General features: G+C 50.6%; 2 protein-coding genes and 1 long non-coding RNA gene across 9 annotated transcripts in view; 2 read left to right on the top strand and 1 right to left on the bottom strand.

The window, feature by feature from the left end:
- The first annotated feature begins 32 nt into the window (after positions 1 to 32).
- TMEM80 (transmembrane protein 80) lies at positions 33 to 9,412 on the top strand. Of its 6 annotated transcripts, none has more exons than XM_084773543.1 (5): positions 33 to 432; positions 5,009 to 5,028; positions 5,717 to 5,800; positions 5,885 to 5,977; positions 7,963 to 9,412. In XM_084773543.1, exons 1-5 carry the CDS (start codon positions 224 to 226, stop codon positions 8,166 to 8,168), a joined length of 612 nt encoding a protein of 203 aa, XP_084629669.1. In that variant the 5' UTR covers positions 33 to 223; the 3' UTR covers positions 8,169 to 9,412. The 6 variants fall into 6 exon arrangements, with proteins under 6 accessions (XP_084629669.1, XP_084629670.1, XP_084629671.1 ...); XM_084773544.1 differs by having other exon boundaries at positions 284 to 432; positions 5,707 to 5,800; XM_084773542.1 differs by lacking the exon at positions 33 to 432 and adding an exon at positions 441 to 962.
- LOC311592764 lies at positions 5,988 to 15,273 on the bottom strand. Its single transcript, XR_014777505.1, has 3 exons — positions 15,140 to 15,273; positions 14,598 to 14,777; positions 5,988 to 6,322 (listed from the first exon to the last, which is right to left on the bottom strand). It is a non-coding gene; the product is annotated as an uncharacterized lncRNA (long non-coding RNA).
- EPS8L2 (EPS8 signaling adaptor L2) overlaps positions 11,201 to 18,895 on the top strand; it is a 23,088-nt gene continuing 15,393 nt past the window's right edge. The window contains exons 1-5 of one of the 2 annotated variants that reach the window (XM_084773529.1): positions 11,211 to 11,357; positions 12,349 to 12,435; positions 14,097 to 14,220; positions 14,305 to 14,360; positions 15,175 to 15,239. In XM_084773529.1, the coding sequence (XP_084629655.1) occupies positions 14,177 to 14,220; positions 14,305 to 14,360; positions 15,175 to 15,239 (165 nt within the window). In that variant the 5' untranslated portion in view covers positions 11,211 to 11,357; positions 12,349 to 12,435; positions 14,097 to 14,176. Of the gene's footprint in view, positions 11,358 to 12,348; positions 12,436 to 14,096; positions 14,221 to 14,304; positions 14,361 to 15,174; positions 15,240 to 18,895 lie in introns of both variants that reach the window. The other variant, XM_084773528.1, reaches the window with a different exon arrangement.

Raw genomic sequence — 18,895 nt, 5'->3', positions numbered from 1 at the left:
AAGGTTCACGAAAGTTTACGAGCGTTTCTTCCTCGCTGCCTTGGTGACTGATCTGATTGTGGTCACCGACTGATAAGAGCTGGCCTGCTCTGGACAGATTCTCGCCGGCTTCCAACGAAGTTTGGGTTCGCCGAAAGACCCTGGCGACACTGTATTTTTCCAAACCCCCTCTCTGGAGGCGGCGGAAGCCGAGCCCACACGAGGCCTAGCCGAACTCCACCGAATGTCTCCGAGCAGAGTTCTCCGGAGCCTTAGTGCCCGCCTCCTCCGGTCCGAAAGCTCCCGAGTGTTGCCGGACGGAAGGATCGGGCCTCGGCCGTGGTCGTACGCTCGCTGCGCGCGGCGGGAGGAGCGAAGATGGCGGGAGGGTGCGGCCAAGAGGCTGCTGGGATTGTGGCGGACCCAGCGGCAAAATGGCGGCCGTGCGGCCAGGTGAGGCGGGTGGGGCCGTGCGGGCGCCGGGACAGTGTGGTCGTGCTGTCGCGATGAGAGGCTGTTTAGGCTGGCTCCGCAACTCCTGATTGTTATCTCGCCACTCCAGGCTATGGTGGCTGAAGGCCACTACTGAGGTTTTCTGAGCAGGAGTTGGGGGTGGAGAGGGAAACGTTGCCTTCCGGGTAGGCGTGGGGCACTTGAATCCTGCTGGTTCTCCTGAAGCTGGTCCCGGTATTCCAGTTACATATCGGAGGTACATCCTGTGCCTTCTGTACTCCCGGGACCCACCTACGGAGTACCCAGAGTACACTACCAATGGCAAACGAAGGACACAACCATAGTTCTCGAAAGCTGACACGCATGGCATACCTGCAGCTCATCCTGAGCACACCCGTGGCACCCTCGGGGCTCGCCCCGTGTACAACCTTGACACACCTGTTTCTCACCCTGCGCTACATCGTTGGTACCCAGGACACAACCATACAGCACATCTTCATCTCGCCCTGGCATACCTGCAGCTCGCCCAGGTATACCTGTGTACGCCTGCTGTTCACCCCAGGTGTAAGGATAAGTAAATTTGTAGGAAGAAAGTTTAAAAAAATGATAATTTAGGCAATCTCAAACTGCGGAAGTAGGCTAGTGTCAGAGACATGGCTGTCACGTTCTGGCCCTATGGTGAACAGAGCTCAGGATCCGGTCACTCAGTGACCAGACTTCAAGACAACAGATGACATGGTTTAGGCTGGGGGTTTTGTAGCTAAGGCTAAGGAAGGGGCACTTGTTAAGTGCAATATAGGTAGGTTAGCAGTTTTCCTCAGACAAACTGCTTTTGGAACTTAGGAGACTTTTGTGTCTTTTTTGCAACTGTAGGGTGTCTGGGGTAGGGGCCAGCTGCTTTTTTCTTTCTTTCTCTCTTTCTTTCTTTCTCTCTCTCTTTCTTTCTTTCTTTCTTTCTTTCTTTCTTTCTTTCTTTCTTTCTTTCTTCTTTTCCCCCTAAAATCCCCAAATAGCTAACGTCTTAAAACTTTGAGCTCAGTTATAGGGCCTTGGCTTTTGAAGCGATTCTTTTTACCAGGTGTAGCTGTGACACACCTGCTGCTGTTCACCCTGGGATACACCTTGGCATACCTACAACTCACCACACATTCATTCATAGCATGCCTCTGGCAGGTGCTGAGACACACTCAAGATATTCCTAACATGCATTCAGTTCATCCCAAGCACACCTACTGTTCTCCCCAGAACATCCAGGGCATACCTGAGGTGCACCTTGGGTACACCCTCGGCATACATGGTACACACCATACACAACCATGGCACAATGTTAACTTACCCTGGGTGAGTACACACACACACACACACACACACACACACACACACACACACACAGCTTACTTGAGTCCTGAGCAACCAGACGGTGCTGCAGCCAACATTTATGGGCCCACATGATATGGGCAGGCAGGGCCAAGTGCCAGCTATGTGGATCAGAAGCTGGTCATAGCCAGCTCAGACCTGTGCTTGTCCATCCATCCATCCATTCTCCCACATGTTCCTTAGTGGAACAAATTGCAGAAATGTGATTGTACTACACACGCAGCCTAGCCTGCCAGGCACTTACTGCCATGCTGCCGTGTTTAATATCTACCACAAATTTGGCAGTGCTGTGGTAGTATGTGTATGTTTACAGTGAAAAGGAAATCCTGGGTGAGAAAGTGGTCTTGGAATTAAGTCACATAAATATCCCTAGTTTCCGTGCTGGGATTTTGGTTTTCTCTACTAATCCAGCAATTGAGAGGCTGAGTCAGGAAGATGGCTGTGAATTCCAGGCCAGACAGGTCAGAACTAAATAGTGAGGCCCTATCTCATTAAAAAGAAAAAAAAAAAGTAATCCCAGCATTTGGGAGGCTGAGGCAGGATTATAAATTCAAAGTCAGCTGGACTCACTGATAAGAAAAGTGTTAAATCACAAAAGTCAGATAGCAGTTCAGCCAAAATGAACTGCTTTGATAATTTATTTTTATTTTATATGCATTGATGTTTAGCCTGCATGTATGTCTGTGTGAGGGTGTCAGCTCTTGGAGTTACAGTTATTAGCTGCCATGTGCGTGCTGGGAATTGAACCCAGGTCCTCTGGAAGAGCAGACAGTGCTCTTAACCACTGAGCCATCTCTCCAGCCCCATGAACTGCTTTGAAAATGTTAGAATTGTGTTAGAATTATTTTGAAAATGTTTGAAAGTTTGAAAATGTTAGGACTATTTAGTTCAAGGCCAGCCTGTTCTACAGAGTGATTCTAGGACAGCCAGCAATCTTGTCTCAGAAAACAAAAAGTTAAAAGTGATATTAATTAATTAAATCAGTTATTTAAATATGCCATTTAAGCTGGGTGCAGTGGAGCACATCTTTAAATTCAAGGAGGCAAGCTGGATGTGGTGGCGCATGCCTTTAATCCTAGTACTCGAGAAGCAGATCCCTATGAGTTCGAGGCCAGCCTGGTCTACAAAGTGATCCTAGGACAGCGAAGGCTACACAGAGAAACCCTGTCTCGAAAAACCAAAAATTAAAAATTAAAATAAATAAATACATTCAAGGAGGCAGAGGAAGGCAGATCTCTGCGAGTTTGAGGCCAGCCTGGTCCACATAGTAAGTTCCAGGTCAGCCATAGTGAGACCCAATCGCAGAAAACAAACCAATATTATGTCTTTTGAGGGCTTTATACAGTATTTTTTAAATGTTTCGCTACATGTATATGGAAGTAAGCACTTGAGTGCAAGGTGTCCACAGAAGCCTATGTAAAGCATTAGATTTACTTGTGGCTGCCTGATGTGGGTGACAGAACCAAACTCAGATCTTCCATAAGAGCAGTGTGTGCTTTTACCTGCTAAACCATCTCTCTAGCCCCCCAATACAGTAGTCCCCAAGTCTCACAATTTTGATTTTCAACAGGCAGCCAGCAGGTACAATTTAAATGCTTCCGCTATATTCTTAGGGATGTGAGACAGAGTTAACATACATGGAATGCCTGTGGCTCATCCATGGCACACTCGCTGCTCACCTGTGCTCACCTTGATACACCTGTTTCTCACCCTGCACCACACCCTTGGCACACAGGAGTAGCACACTGACGATACCCAGGACACAACTACAGCACATCTTCAGCTCACCCTGGGACCTTTGCATGCTAGGCAAGTGTTTTGTCTTCTGTGTACATCTGGAGTATTACTAAAAGGATCCCAAGTATTATCAAAAGGACCCAAAGGGAGACTGGAGAGATGGCTCAGCTGTTAGGAGCAGGCTGGGCGTGGTGGTGCAGGCCTTTAATTCCAACACTTGGGAGGCAGAGGCAGGTGGATCATTGTGAGTTCGAGGCCAGCCTGGTCTACAAAGTGAGTCCAGAACAGCCAAGGCTACACAGAAAGACCCTGTCTCGAAATTCAAAAAAAGAAAAAGAACGAAAGAAAAGAGCACTGGCTGCTCTTGCAGAGGACTCAGGTTTGATTCCCAGAACCCATGTGGTAACTCACAAGCATCTATAACTCCAGCCCCAGGGGATCTGACACCCTCTTCTGGCCTCTGCTAGCACTTTGTGTATGAGATACACAGACGTACATGCAGGCAAAACACCCATGCACATAAAACTAAAGGTGAAAACATTTTTTAATTAAAAAAGGATTCAAAAGGGAAAAAACTCTAATTAATGTAAAACCAACCCAAATATTGACAGTATCTAGGTAGCCTCGTTTAGCTGGGGCCTGGAAAAGAACAGATCAGGTTTACTAGAGCACCTTGTAGAAATATGACGCCACTCCAGCCACACTCGCTTGGCTTCCTGCTCCCACACGTGTGCCTGCTAGAAGTCTGTCCAAAAGCTGTTACTAACGACCTGCGTTTACCAGCTTATGACTTGCCCACACAAGAGTGCACAGCTCCAGAGTAGGCAGCTTCAAGCTGGCTTTCAAAGTCAAGTAGCCCATAGACTCTCGCCAAGGCATCCCTTGATTCCTTTTCTGCTGCGCCTCTAGGGAGCTCGGGGACTAGAACAGAAGATGCTCGCAGCTTGGGTTCAGTGTTGCTCTGTCTCTGCTCAGAAGTCAGCTTCTTTTATAAGAAGTTGTGGTCAAATTCTGAGGTTTTATGATGTGTGTACACATGTAGAGACGTGCACAGCATGAATGTGCAGCTAGTGTAAGCCTCCAGCCAGGCAGTTTGACCCAGGTCACATTCCATCTAGGGATGGGCCAGGCAGATTGTCAAGTATAGAACTTCAGACCGAGAGACACAAGGGAGTCTCCATTACACCCCCTAGAGCCGACTCTCACGATGAGGAGAATAGCACCTGTGCGGAGCAGGAGGCACTCTAAGAGGCTGCATGGCTGCTTTAGAAAGTGCTTTCCCCCCAGACAGTTATTTTGGGAAATTGAATAAAATTCCAGCAGAAAGCAATGTCCTAGAAAGGACGGTTGTAGAAGGACCGAGCTGCAGCCATTGGTCACTTCTGTTTGCAAACATGCAGTCTGAGAACTAAATGTGTGCCGTGGACTGTTGATATCTTACTGGCAATCCTTTGTCTTCCAGGGAGAGGCTCCTTCAAGGTGGTATCCTGCTCCTGCTTCCCAAGGCCTTGACCAAGCCTAGCCCCTCAGGGCAGCACCACACTAGACTGCTGGCCTGGCACAGTCAGCTCTCTGCCTTTCTGAACCTTTCATGCCCCCACCCCATTTTTTCTTAAATTCCAGCTAGTAACATGTAAGAGAGAGAGGTGTTTCCCGGTGTACTGGCTCTGTCACCCACCAGCTCAGCCCTGTTCCCTTTACAGGCTTGGCACATTATCAGGATTGCCACTTGCCTGCCACCAACCAAACCAATGTGGCAGAAGGTGAAAAGCCCTCACTTTAAATGACCACGTAGTATATTTTCTCCAAAGAAAATGCAAAGGCTCTTCTTTGTAACTCATGACATGAATCAGGATAAAGAACTCTCTGTCCTGCCTGCATCTGCTGAGGATGGGAGTACTTAGGGCATGCCCTACCCGGGTGGGAGGTGCCAGCCAAGCATCACTCTTGTGACCACCAGGTGCCCTTGTGTAGGCACTCCAGGAGCCCATGTAGCAGCTAAAAGCCCCGGTAGGCAGGTATCAGCGGCTGGATTCCATGACCATCTGTGGCTGCCCTTCTGTTGGAGCTACCCAGACCTGTTGATTTGCAGCTATGGGTGGCAAACTAGGCCCTTCTGTACCCCATTGGTTTGCTTGAGGATCCTTGATTCCTTACCAGCTCTCCTCAGTTCCTCTCCAGATGCTGTTTCACCTCAGTGGCCTGTACTATGCCCTGTACTTCCTAGCTACACTCCTGATGATTGCATATAAAAGTAAGTTATGAGTGCCAGGCCCATCACAGGAACTGTGCCCCTCATAAACTGATCTCAGTTCTGGCTGTATGTGTGTGTTCCTAGGTCAGGTTTTCAGCTATCCTTGTGACTGTCTGGTTCTGGATCTGTTTCTCTTGTTCCTCATGGGAGTTCTCGAAGTAACTCGGCTGTACCTAGGTGAGTTGGCTGTGAAGCCATAAAATGCTTAATGGTCCGATAGGTGTTCTTCAAACTTTCTGAACCTTTAAATATTAATCATTTTATAGCATGGGTCTTGGAGACATTTTCTTTTTTCTGTTTCTTTTTTAAATGTTTTATTTAATTTTAATTTGTTTGTTGGTGTGGGGGAGTCAGATCTTGAAGTTACAGACAGTTGTGAGCTGCCATGTGGGTGCTGGGAATTGAACCCAGGTCCTTTGGAAGAGCAGGCAGTGCTCTTAACCACTGAGCCATCTCTCCAGCCCGTCTGGAGACATTTTCATTCAAGCAGCTTTACCAGGTGTTGTGCAGCATCTCCTTCTGCTAGAATTAAGTATTAAACATTTGTTAGGTGCTTTGCTCCAAGAACGACACTGGTGGCATCCTGTCTGGAAGGATGTGCGTACCACAGTTGCACTCAGACCAGAAGCCCAGCCTAAAGCTAGAGCTCCTGACCACGCCCCTGAACTTCTCTCTTGCCTATTGGCGTCAGCTGTCAGGAAGAAAGTCGGCCAGGTCTGAAGTGCCTGGCAAGCCCCTTACAAGGACAGGGGCCCTGCCTTGTCTAGCCCACACACTCACATCCGTTCCCACCTTAGAGGCCACTTTTTTATATGTAGATTTATTTATTACTTATACAGTATTCTACCTGCATGTGGGCCTGCCCACCACAGGAAAGCACTGCATCTCATTACAAATGATCGTGAGCCACTATGTGGCTGCTGGGAATTGAACTCAGGACCTTAGGAAGAGTCTAAAGCACTCTTAACCTCTGAGCCATCTCTCCAGCCCTAGAGGCCACTCTTAGCCAGTTGCCTCTTCACTTATTTATTTGTTTGGTTTGAGACAGAGTCTCATGTAACTAAAGCTGGCCTTGAACTCCTGATCTGTCTGCCTCTTCCTCCTGAGTGCTGGAGTTGTGGGCCTGCATCATCCTGTCCAGCTTTTATGTACTGGTAGGGTCAAAGCCAGGGCTCATGCATGCTAGGCCAACACTAACAACTGAACTACATCCCCCATCCACCACCCCCCCCCCTTTTTTAAGTTTCCTAAGTCACACGGTTCATTTAGATCAGCACTAGGGTCAGAACAGGTAGGTTCTTCTAATAGGAAAGGAGTGCAAAAGTGAACCGTGAAAGTCTTCCTCCCAGAGCTGGCTACACATCTGGGTCTCTCCAGCTACATTGCACTGTCAGGCTCTGATCCCTTTCTTTTGATTGGATCTGGTACCTCCCCTCCCCCTCTGCTGGGAGTAGCAAGTATCCTCTCTGCTCATCCTAGACAGAGCCCCAGTGTCTGCTGCCATGGACTGTGCTGGCACTTCCACAGCTTGCTCAGTAGACAGTGCTCCCATGGGCTGCAGAGACTGTGCTGCATCACTGAGGAGTCAGGCCACTCCTGTGTAGTCTCCTGTAGGGGGCTGTCAGCGTTAGACCTCGCTAAGCACTTGGCATTACTCAGCAGGCCCTTAGCACACACATCCACTAGAGTCAGCCTAACCAGACACCCAGGCCTTTAGGCCTCCCCAGCATCTCTGGTCAGCAGACCCTTGGGCATCCTGGCAGCTGGCCAGCTACTGGCAGCTCCAAGTTGGCATTTTCCATGACTGACCCATTTGTTTATAAAATGGGCAGTTTTGTTTTTCATAAGTATTCATGAAATTTTCCAGAACCAGGCTGCCTTAGCACAGAGTGAAATATTTTTAGATATTTTAAACAAAATGCCTTTGATCTCACTTGGAGTTGGAAAAAGGTGGCAAATGCCCACAGTTTTAAATCCGAACTGTTGGTGCCTCAAGAGTACAGAATCTGAGATTTACCTCTCTGACATGGAGTGGCCCCAGTGGGGTAGTTTTCCCAATTCCCATGAATTCATTGACACTTAGCAAGCACAGTACCTGGAGCAGGGCAGTTGTTGGGTGCCTGTAGCCCCTGCCTTACTCTCATGTTTACTCTCTTCTCCAGGCACAAAAGGAAACTTGACTGAGGCCGAAGCACCCCTGGCTGCCAGCCTGGCATTCACAGCAGCCAGCGGGCTCCTTTCCGTCCACTTCCTGCTCTGGCAGACCTTGGTCCTGTGGATGGACTCAGTCCTCAGCACCATCCTCCTGGTGCTGTATGGGCTGGAGGCTGGCCTGCAGGTGGTGGTCATTGCCAACTTCATCAGGTAGATGGACCATCACATGCACAGGAGCACTCCTCAGCCTCCAGCCAACTCCACTGCCCACGCAAGGAGGAAGGAGGGTGTCATTTTCTATTGATTGTCTATAGACAGATGGTTTACAAATAATTTTTTAGTGAGTTGGGTACAGAAAGCAGGGAGGGAAAAACTTAGAAGCTTGAAGATGGCCATCATGCATAGTAGTCTAGTGAATCCCAGAGGTGTCTATTCCTGTCCTGTGCCCGAAGTCCTGGCTGTAGTAGCAGGACCTCCAATGATTGCCAGGCCAGTGGAAGGTAAGGCCTTTCAGGAAGTCAGAGTTGGGGCCAGCCCAGCAACTCCATCTTGTCTCAGCACCAGAAATGGGGCATCACGGCAGGAGGACGTGGCTGTGTTGGTCTGCCTCCATGTGTTTTTTCACACAGGAAGTACTGACTTCCATGTTTCCCACACTGGCCCTGGTTCTTGTTCTGAAAGCCTACTGTTACTCTGTTGCCAGACATTGGTCCAAGGCTGTAGGAGGCAGGCCCTGTGTTCCAGTGTTCCCCAGTTTGACTCCCCATCAGGCCAGCCCTGAATGAAATTGCTTAGTTTCCAAAAGGAAACAAAAGCAGACGTATGCCAGGTGTAATGGCACACAAACATCTTTAATCCCAGGAGGCAAAGACGGGCATATCTTTGTAAGTTCAAAGCCAGCCTGGTCTACTAGTGAGTTGCAGGTCAGTCAGGGTTACATAGTCAGACCTTGTCTTTTTTTAAAAAAAAAAAAAAAAAAAAAAAAAGTAAGCTGGCGTGGTGGTGCACACCTGTAATCCCGGCACTTGGGAGGCAGAAGCAGGTGGATCTCTGAGTTCGAGGACAGCCTAGTCTACAAAGTGAGTCGAGGACAGCCAAGGCTACACAGAGAAACCCTTGTCTTAGGGTGGGGGAGTGAACAGACCAGAGAACTGTGTATTGTGATGTTCGTCTCAGCCACTTTTGGGGGTGGCTAGGGAGCTATAGGGAGCAGAAGACAGATAAAAGAACAGCATTCAGTCTGAGAGTCTGGGAGTCACACTCCACTAAACTGCCGCTTTTGTAGAGTGACTTCCATCATCTCTTATTTTTCCATTCCTAGCCTATTTTTTCTTAAACAGTATTTAAGCAGTGTTTTTTTTTTTTCCGTTTGTTTCTGTTACGTGTTTTCTGTTTGTGATGCTATGTTCAAATACCTAGTTTCTCCTTAAAAAAAATAAATAAATACTTATACTGTCATGATTTTGTCTTAATTATAACTACCTATCTTCGCCCCTGGGTCCAGTATGGAAGAGCCCACCCTGTTGCCCGTTCTCAACCTTATCCTAGGACTTTCCCTGTAGCCTCTGCCTGGCTTTTTTTCTACCCTAGTCACTAGCCAGAAGCCTCCCTGTGAAGTTTGCTGAGGTGGTATGTTGCTGGGCTTTCCAGAGCCTTCTCTGGAACCAGGAAACCTTCTATACCATGGGTCCTTGGCTGGTTTCCTTTACCCATGTCTGCCAGAGACCGTGGTGAGAACCAGAATGGCTGGAGATGTGCTCTACCTGTCCCACAGGGAGTCGTGGGGAGGACCAGTGATGTAGAAAGCCTATGGGCACTTCCGTCCCCATTGTCCCTCTGCCTTGAGCATGTGTAGCCTGGGCATGCAGAATAGACCAAGGCCAGTAGGTCTGGAGGGCTCAGCCACTCCCTCCACATCAAGTCAGGACCTCTGTTGGGAAGGAAGCTTGTCACCTGCACACATAGTAAGCCAGAATTTCAAGCCTTTAATACCCCTGCTCTTACTGGCTACATGGAGGTGGTACTTCAGGTGGCCCAGAATGGACATCAGCTACTGCCACCAGCTTGGGCTGCCTCAGAACAAAATTTATGAACACTGGTAGCAGCACTAGGTTGCCCCACCTGCATTACAGATTTCCCCAGCACTGCCCAAGAATGTCAGGGCGTACACATGCACCTGCCCCTCCCATTACTCAGCTGAGCACTTGACCCCTGGCTGCTGGGCCAGGGTGAGGTCACAGGCAGAGCAAGATTGGGCCAGTTCTGTGAGGTCTGCAGTAAGGGCTAGGAACCAGGAAGCCTCTCTGGGGTTCATCAGGAGCTGGACCTGGAAGACCAAGTCCACTTCTGCCACACCTCTGTCCAGCTCACCTGCGGTGTCCCAGAGTGTGTCAGGTGCGCACAAGCCAGGTCACACAGTGTTGCTGACCCTCTGGGGCAGAGCACCCAATGCCCTAGGAAGTGCTGACTGCCTGCCCAGGGTAAACATGCCAGGGCCCTACCCTTCTGGGACTGTAGCCTGGGACCCTGACTTCCTGGCAGCACCCATTTCCTCTGCTCCAACCCCAGGAACAATAGCCGGGGCCTTAGGGTTGGCTAGCGGTTCATAACTCCGTTTATTTCCTCCTACCCAGCTAGTTGGCTGATCTAAAGTCATCCTACCCTGCCCCGAGCTGTCAAACAGCAGGGTGGGCAGGGTAGCCTTGAGGTCAACAAGACGCAGACAGGTGCCCTCTCCATAATAGCCCATCTCTTAGGTGATGCTCAAGCTGGACAAAAAGCTTGAGGAGCTCCTGTATATGAAGGGAGGGGCCCCCACCGGGGGCTGAAAGCCCCGAGACCCCAAAAGCCTTGAACCCAATGTCCCAGGCCCCAGGACTGAACCACTAAAGTGCTCTGTCCCACTACAACTTGGGGATGGAGGGTATCTGATAGCGGCTTGATTGAGACTTCCCCATGGTTGCAGCCTCAAAAGGCTTCATCCAGTACTGCCCCTGCAGGCAGCCCCAGGTCCCTACCTGCTACAGCAGCTTGGCCAGTCAGAGCAGCTGGGGCCGCACCCTGTACTCCAGGGCCAGCCGCGAAGGGGCCCTAGGTGCTTTGGGGACCGCTGGGAGGGCAGGCGGAGGCGAGGGAGGCGGGACTGTGTTGTGTTTGGGGGGGGAGGGAGTACCCCAGGCCCGCCCCCTTTCTTCAGCCTCCCAGGAGCCCACTCCCGGGTGACTCGGTAACCTGTCGCTCAGGTTCCTCCTCTCACAGCCCCGCCCCTGCCTATCCGGCCCAGCAGAGGTCCCGCCTGTCCGGGCAGAGGGAGCTCCTCTGCTGCTGAGGCTCTGACAGACGGGCGGCGGACAAACTGACCTAGTGGACTAGCCAAGCGCAGGCGCTGACTGCCGGAGAGCAGGTGAGAGCTTTAGCCAAGGAGTTTACCAATCTGGGCCTCAGTTTCCCAGAGTGGCCATGGGACGGGGAGCTCTGGGCCGAGACTCTGGGAGAGACGCTTGCTTTGGAGGGCAACCCAGCACCAGGAGCTGAGAGCACCTGAGTGTGGGGTTTGGCATGGCTGGCATCGTGGGACTCAGGGGACAGCTAAGCCTGGTTTAAGGGTTGTAAGAGGGACATGGGGCGTAGGAACTTAGGGGAGAGGCTGGGCCTGAGCCTTTTTTGGGTTTTTAGCCTAAGAACCGCTTGGCTGAGGCCCCGTCGGTCCAGCGGGCGGTGGCCAGTGGTTCAGTGATATTTTTAAGCCAGTGGTGTGTGACTCACTCGCCTTGGTCCCGGCCCCCTCCCAGCCCTGGGGCGCATGAGGGGAACCTGGCAGTTGACAAGAGAGGTGGTAAGGAAGGGAGGGCCTTCATTGCGTCCAGCAGACTGGACCTCCTTCAGAATCTGACCCTGGCATGGGCATACAGCCCAGTGGCTTTCTGAGCCCCAGAGAAACCCAGAGCCGGGGAAGTATCAGGCTGCGTCAGTCTTCAGGTCAAAGTTGGGGTGTGGAATCTCAGAGGGTGGGGGGTAGGGCCTGGAAGTAGATCTTGAGGGGACGGCAATCAGCTGGTGGAAGGGCCTGTGGACATCCAGAGCCTGCCTCCCTAAGATCCCCGGGACTGACAAGTCTGTGCTACTTAGTACATGAAGGTATCACTGGAGGCAGGGTGGGGGCAGGCATGGGCACAGACCACCTCTGCTGTCCCCCATGTGCAGCCTTCTTAGGCAAAGCGGGGCACACTCCCACCCTAGACTCCATGATCTGTTACACAGGACTGGTGGGCCAATCACTCCCACCCAGCCTTCCCGGGTCTCCTCAGGAGTAGCCATCCCGTCCCACCAATAGCTTTCCAGTTCATCTCAGCCTCTATAGCTCTCACCTGATGCTTTCTGAACTTTGTTCCTAGAGTAGGACCCAGCCGAGGACCTAAGGGACTCCCCCATCCCATTCCAGGGCCACACCCAGCTCCCACAAGGACAGCCTGAGAGCCCAGGTGACTAAGCTGACCCCTCCCCAAGGTCACTCAGCATGTAGAGCTGGAATTTGAACTTGGAGCCAGTTCTTCCACCCTCCTTGCCGTGCCAGGGCCTCCTCCCCTTCCTCTGACATGCTGGGCCTCCCTTTCAACCCGGAAAATGGCTACAGTAAAGCTGAAGTTCAGCCTGAGCCCCCAAGCCTTCTAGGCCTGGGTGTTTCATCGTAGCCCGCAACGGATTGTATAGATTTCCTGCCCCCTGCCTCCCCTTCAGCGGTAGAGGCCTCCTGGGAGTGAGGCTTTTTGCAGGCTAGAGGTAGCCCCAGTGTTATCCCTCCTACCTAGGCCTAAGGTCCTGGCCTAGATTTCCCCAAGGGCAGGGCTGCGTGTCCAAGCCTGTTCAGAGTCTGTGTGCCTTCAGGCCTGGGTCTCTAGCAGTTTGTTTTGTCCCGGTTGTGTATTCCTGGCCCCACGTGCCTGGCGCCCTTGGCTGAGCTAGCCAGGAATCCCATTAAGCAAACACACTAGGGTTCACCTACTGAGGTCAGGAGCATTCCGGACATTCTCCATGGATAGGTGGACCTAGAAATCTGGCCCAGCCCCTTCTCACAAGCTAGGACCTGGGGTGGGGGCAGGAGTGCAGCAGGAGAGCTAGCCAAGGTAGTAGCTAAGGCCTCAACTCCTGGCAGCCCACCCCTCAAGAACCCGGTCAAACCAGAAAATTCTAGAATACTGAAGGCGTTCTCCTGAGCCCTCGTACCAGCACCCCTGACTGGTGGCTCTACTCTTGCAGAGAGATGGTGGCCCTGCTAGTAATATCAGACAGAGGTAATCTGTATGTGGACCCAGGACATTAGGAAGAGCCCCAGAGGGACAGCTAGAAATGCTGTCTACCTGTCTCTCCAGTGGCATGAAGGCAGCCTGTCACTGAAGAGCTCTACAACCCTCATTTGCTGTCAGGCTGGCGCAGGCCAGCAGCTTCTGTTATGTCCAAAGGACGCAAGTCTAGTATATATGAAAGCTTGTTCACATTGATAGCCTTGCCTCAGTTCCCCCAAAATGTAGCCAGGGGAGGTCAGGGCTGGGAATCCTACTCATGGAGTGGCCTTGCAGTATGGTCACCTGGGCTTATACTGGGGAGGTCAGCCACCCTCAAAACACCTGCCCTCCACCCATCCTTTCGAGGGTCTCCCAAGAGGGAGCTAAGGGCTGGTCTCTTTGCTGGATCTGAAGGAGCTGGCCCCTGTGACCGTATCCACATGGATATGCAGGGGTCCCTTGGGGTACTGGGGTCCCTCTATACTTTATGCCCCCCTAGATCTCCAGCCTTACCCTGCCTCAGGGTTTTTTGTTTGTTTGTTTTTTGGGTTTTTTTGTGGGTTTTGTTTTTGTTTTTGTTTTTTGAAAAAGCTGTCCTCTCTCCTCAGAGTGCTCCCTGCCCAACCCCTCCATCAGAGCCTCCCTGGCAGCTTCTGGGAGCAGAGAACCAAGAGTCTGGGACCAGTTGGGTCTCCGTTGCTACCAGCAATAGCATGGGTCTGGAGGGCTCTGCTTCCCGGAAATCCCCTGAGGAGTCGGGCCAGGCCCTGAGGCTTCTAGGCCCTTTAGCAGAAATGAGACAGGAGACCCAGGCCTAGGCTGGCCAGGAGAACGTGTCAGCTGGGCTTCTCTGTCCTTAGGTGGAGGCCAGGTGCTGGGCCCTAAACTCCAACCAGACTAAGGCTTGCCTTCCTTGACGCTGGCTGCCACTGGGAACACCATGAGCCAGTCAGGGTCCATGAGCTGCTGCCCAGGAGCTGCCAAGTAAGTGTTCTCCTACCATCCCTGAAGTCCCCAGGGAAGGGTGTGACATGAGCTCTGCCCTCACCTGCCTCTCCCCCCCTGCAGCGGCAGTCTGGGCCGGTCTTATGGTATGCCCAAGATGAGCGCAAAGGACCTGTTTGGTGAGTGAAATTTAAGGATGGCGAGGACTTAAGGAGGATGAATGTGACCACGGTGGTCTCATCCTTGCTCGCCCCAAGCCTGGGTAGTTCTAAGTGCCCAGAGGAGGTCTTTGGACCCTGACTCACTGAGAACTTTGGGTATCTGTCTGCAAGACTCCTGGCTACTAACTGCTCTCTGCTGCTCTGTAAGGGGAGAGGCCTTTACGAATAATTCAAGGGGCATTAATATTGATTCACCTGTGCAGTCCTGCAACCCGATCGAGTAAGTGGGGTCAGATGGGACCCAGCTGCCGGGTATCCGCTCCGACGGACCAGGCTGCTTGTGCTCAACCGTGCCCTCCCTTTGTGCCTCTGGATGCTGGATGCTACAGGCTGGAAGATGGAGGCTAGACAGTACCAGAGAGAGAGGGCGTGTTCCTGTGGTAGCGTAGGAGAGAGAGGCATTGGCCTGGATTCCTCCCTAGGAAAGTGGGGAGCCCCATTAGATATCACTGAGTTTCCTGCCCCTCACCCAAGAATCCTTAATGAGAACTGAGCCCTCCCATTCTGAATAAATCTGTCTTCTGGAGCTTCAGGTCCCCAGTGGGGCTTGTCACAGGGCCAAGCTAGAAGGTTCCCCCATGTGATCCTTCTAGTCCCCACAGGAGCCTCAGTGCCACTCCTCAGCCTGCAGTCCTTCCTGATGGCTGGGAGGGGTTCAAAAAGCAGCAACTCTCAACTCTGAACTCTACTCTCCCCTGTCACCCTTGGGGGCCAAGTCCCACTAGCCTGGGTCTTACACTTTGGGGTGCATGACATCTGTCTCTCCATCCAGAGCAGAGGAAGAAATATTCCAACTCCAACGTCATCATGCATGAGACTTCACAGTACCACGTCCAGGTAAGGGCCAGGAAATACCCGCTGCTCCCTTTGTTTGGAAACAGGAGAGAGAATCAGAGGCTCAGGGAGATGTGGGAGGAGAGAGCAAAGGACCGGCCCTTGCTGGCCCTGGCCCTGGCCCCAGCCATGGTGGTAACGCAGTTTCCTCAAGACTGTGGGAGTTCATAGTGGGGCCTGAATGGAGTTGGGTACCCGTGGCCCACACCACCCAGGGTGCCCGAGACATCACCTGTGTCACTGGGCAGCTCAGGAAAGACCGTGGAAGGAAGTTGTCATCTTTGGCCCCCAAACAAGGAACTGCATTGGGAGGAGCATGATGGAACAAAGCCGCCCTTTATGGAGTGCTAAAGGGAGCCTGGATGGCAGTGCTGAGTCTAGACGTAACCTGTGCCCTTTGACCAGCTGCCAGCTTGAGTGGCTCTTCTCCTAGCTACTTTTCATTTGCCCTGACAATCCAAGAACTATCTTTTAAAATGGCTTTTCTGGGACGGGGAGCCGGCTGGGTTCCTAGCCATAGACTGAGCTTGTAAGGTAACCCTGAGTAATGACAGAGAAGTAGACAGAGGAGTCCCCCCCAAAAAAGACAGAGGAGCCCCCTAGTAACCAGCATTAGCAGTGGGTCCCCTGTGTTGCTGTCTCTCTCCTGTCTCCCGACCCCACACAGTATCCCCAACCAATGGACCAAAAGAGCGATCAGGTATCCCCATGGCTCCTCAGCTCTGCTGTCTTGGGTGATCAAGGTTCTGACCACCCTGGGCCAATGGGTCATGATACAGTGACCACAGCAATTCAGTGTCCAAGGACAGGGCATGAAGGCAGAGAGGGCTCAGCTCTGACCTCCTCCTTTGCAATGCGCCACCTTCCTCAGAAGTGAAACTTTGTCCTCCTTGGTGAGGAACTACGTGCGTGTGTGGGGCGTCTAGCCTGGCTCCTGGACTTTGCTCTGTACTACTTGACACTGCCTTGCTGATGCGGGGACCTTTTCTTCCTGCTCAGGGGCCAGCAGGGCAGGGCTTTCTTTAAGGCTTGTCTGCCTCTCTCTGATGAAAACATTGAGGCCTGAGAGAAAGAGACTGAGAAACAGTAGGAGTGCTGAAACCGGGCCTGCTTCTTTTGACTTTTTCCTGACTTCTACAATAAATTAACGTGGGGGTACGGTTCTGTTACCATCCATCACTCCTAGGTGTCTCTGAGACCTCCTCCTGTTCAAAGCCATCCCACCCCGACCCCTAGCAATGCTGATCTGTCTTGCAGCCCCAACATTTGTCTTTTAGAGAAGCAGGGTGCCGTGGCCCACGCCTGTAATCCCAGCACTCAGGCAGGCAGATCTCTGTGGGTTTGAGGCCAGCCTGGTCTACAGAGCCTATGACAGAGTTCCATGACAGCCAGGACTACACAGAGAAACCCTGTCTCAAAAAGAAAAAAGCAAACAAATCTTTTTCCAGCCAGTAATTTGTTAATTAATGTGTGTCAACATCTTTTGATAAGCAGATATATTTGATTTTAGAGACATCTAGTAATATGCCCATTGCTTTTTCTGGTTATTTTCTTTCTTTCTTTCTTTCTTTTTTTTTTTTTTTCTTTTTTTTTTCTTTTTTCTTTTTTTTTGGTTTTTTTGAGATAGGGTTTCTCTGTGTAGCCTTGGCTGTCCTGGACTCCCTTTGTAGACCAGGCTGGCCTCGAACTCACAGCGATCCGTCTGCCTCTGCCTCCCGAGTGCTAGGATTAGAGGCGTGCGCCACCACGCCCGGCTGGTTATTTTTTTTCATCTCCAGGAGTTAACACTGATGAGTTCTGTGTTTTCATGGTAGTGTAGTATTTTTGCATCTAGGCCCATTATCAGCTTTATTTTAATATTTGAGACCCAGTCTCTAATTAAGTAAATAAGCACATTGGTAACATTTGATTGTCATTGAGTCAAATCTATTATCAGTATAGGGAGAACTGACATCTCTTTTGTTTGTTTTTTGTTTTTTCAAAACAAGGTCTCTCTGTGTAGCCTTGGCTGTCCCAGACTTACTTTATAGACCAGGTTGGCCTCCAACTTGAGAATTGGCATCTTAACAATATTTCGTGTTCCCATTCACAAATATTTCTCCATTTATTAAGATTTAATTTTGTAACGAGTTTTTTTCCTGGCTTTCATTGTGGAGGTCATATTAACATCTGAATTATTCTTCAGCTTACAAATGGAACCATGAGAAGTTTCCCCACGTCATGCTCACAACATAAACAGTCGTGTGGTTTTATTCTTGCTTTGGTTTTGGTTTTGGTTTGGGACAGGGTTTCACTATGTAACCCTGAGTGACCTGACACTTGCTATTTAGACTAGGGTGGTTTCCATAGAGATTTACCACCTCCCTCTGCTTTCGTAGTGCTGGGGAGGAGGGCGTGTATCACCACACCTGGCACAGATGGTACTGGTTTTTGTTTGGTTGTTTGGTTGGTTGGTTTTTCTTTTTTCTTTTTCTTTTTTTTTTTTTTTTGGTTTTTTGAGACAAGGTTTCTCTGTGTAGCCTTGGCTGTCCTAGACTCGCTTTGTAGACCAGGCTGGCCTCGAACTCACAGCGATCCGCCTGCCTCTGCCTCCCGAGTGCTGGGATTAAAGGCGTGCGCCACCACGCCCGGCCGGTTGGTTGGTTTTTCAAGACAGGGTTTCTCTGTGTAGCCCTCACTGTCCTGGATTTGCTTTGTAGACCAGGCTGGTCTCAAACTTACAAAGATCTGCCTGCCTCTGCCTCCCGAGTGCTAGGATTAAAGGTGTGCACCACAGAGCCTGGTTCTTCTTTTTGTTTTTTCCCTTTTGTTGTTGTTGTTTTAAATATTTTAGATTTATTTTATAATACATATGAGTGTTTTGCCTGTCTGTATGTATATACAGCATATGCAAGTCTGGTACCCATTGAGGGCAATAAATTCCCTGGAAATACAGTTACAGACAGTTACAAGCTGCCACGTGGGTGCCAGGAACTGAATCAGGGTCCTCTGCAAGAACAAAAGTACTCTCATCACTAAGCCATCTCTCCAGCCCCTTTTTAATTTTTGTTTTGTTTTTTTTTTTTTTTAATTTTCAATACAGGGTTTCTCTATGTAGCCTTGGCTGTCCTGGACTCACTTTGTAGACCAGGCTGGCCTCGAACTCACAGCGATCCACCTGCCTCTGCCTCCCGAGTGCTGGGATTAAAGGCGTGCGCCACCACAGCCCGGCGCCCTTTTTAATTTTTGAAATTATAATATAATTATATCATGTACCCCTTCTTTTTCCGTCCTCCAAATTCTCCCATATACCGCTTTTGCCTCTCTTTCAAATTCATGGCCTTGTTTTTCATTAATTGTTTACGTGTGTGTGTATGCTTGTTGTGTGTGTGTGTGTGTGTGTGTGTGTGTGTGTGTGTGTGTATGCTTATATATGCATATATCTTCCTGAATATTCAGCTTGTTCAGCCTGTACAATGTTGCTCGTGCGCATGTATGTTTTCAGGGCTGACCACCATTTGGTATTGGAAACCAGCTGGTGTGCTCTGCCCTAGAGAAGACTGTTTCTCCAGGTCTCACATTCCTCAGTTGCCTATCTGTCTTGGTGTGGGATTGAGACTGAGGCCTTGTGGGCTTTGCCCCACCCACTCTGGCATGTATACTGTTGTTATCTTTGTTGA

Source organism: Acomys minous, assembly GCF_964271855.1.
Source record: "Acomys minous genome assembly, chromosome: 2".
NCBI classification, from domain to species: Eukaryota; Metazoa; Chordata; class Mammalia; order Rodentia; family Muridae; genus Acomys; species Acomys minous.
The sequence above is the reverse complement of the archived record's forward strand: the minus strand, read 5'-3'. Positions and strand labels throughout refer to the sequence as shown.

Bases quoted from the DNA above. Each gene is read 5' to 3' on its own strand.
- TMEM80 (XM_084773542.1), top strand. From the start codon at position 751: ATGGCAAACGAAGGACACAACCATAGTTCTCGAAAGCTGACACGCATG. The intron at 5,801-5,884 runs GTAAGTTATGAG...GTGTGTTCCTAG, and splicing joins CCTGATGATTGCATATAAAA to GTCAGGTTTTCAGCTATCCT. The intron at 5,978-7,962 runs GTGAGTTGGCTG...TCTCTTCTCCAG, and splicing joins AGTAACTCGGCTGTACCTAG to GCACAAAAGGAAACTTGACT.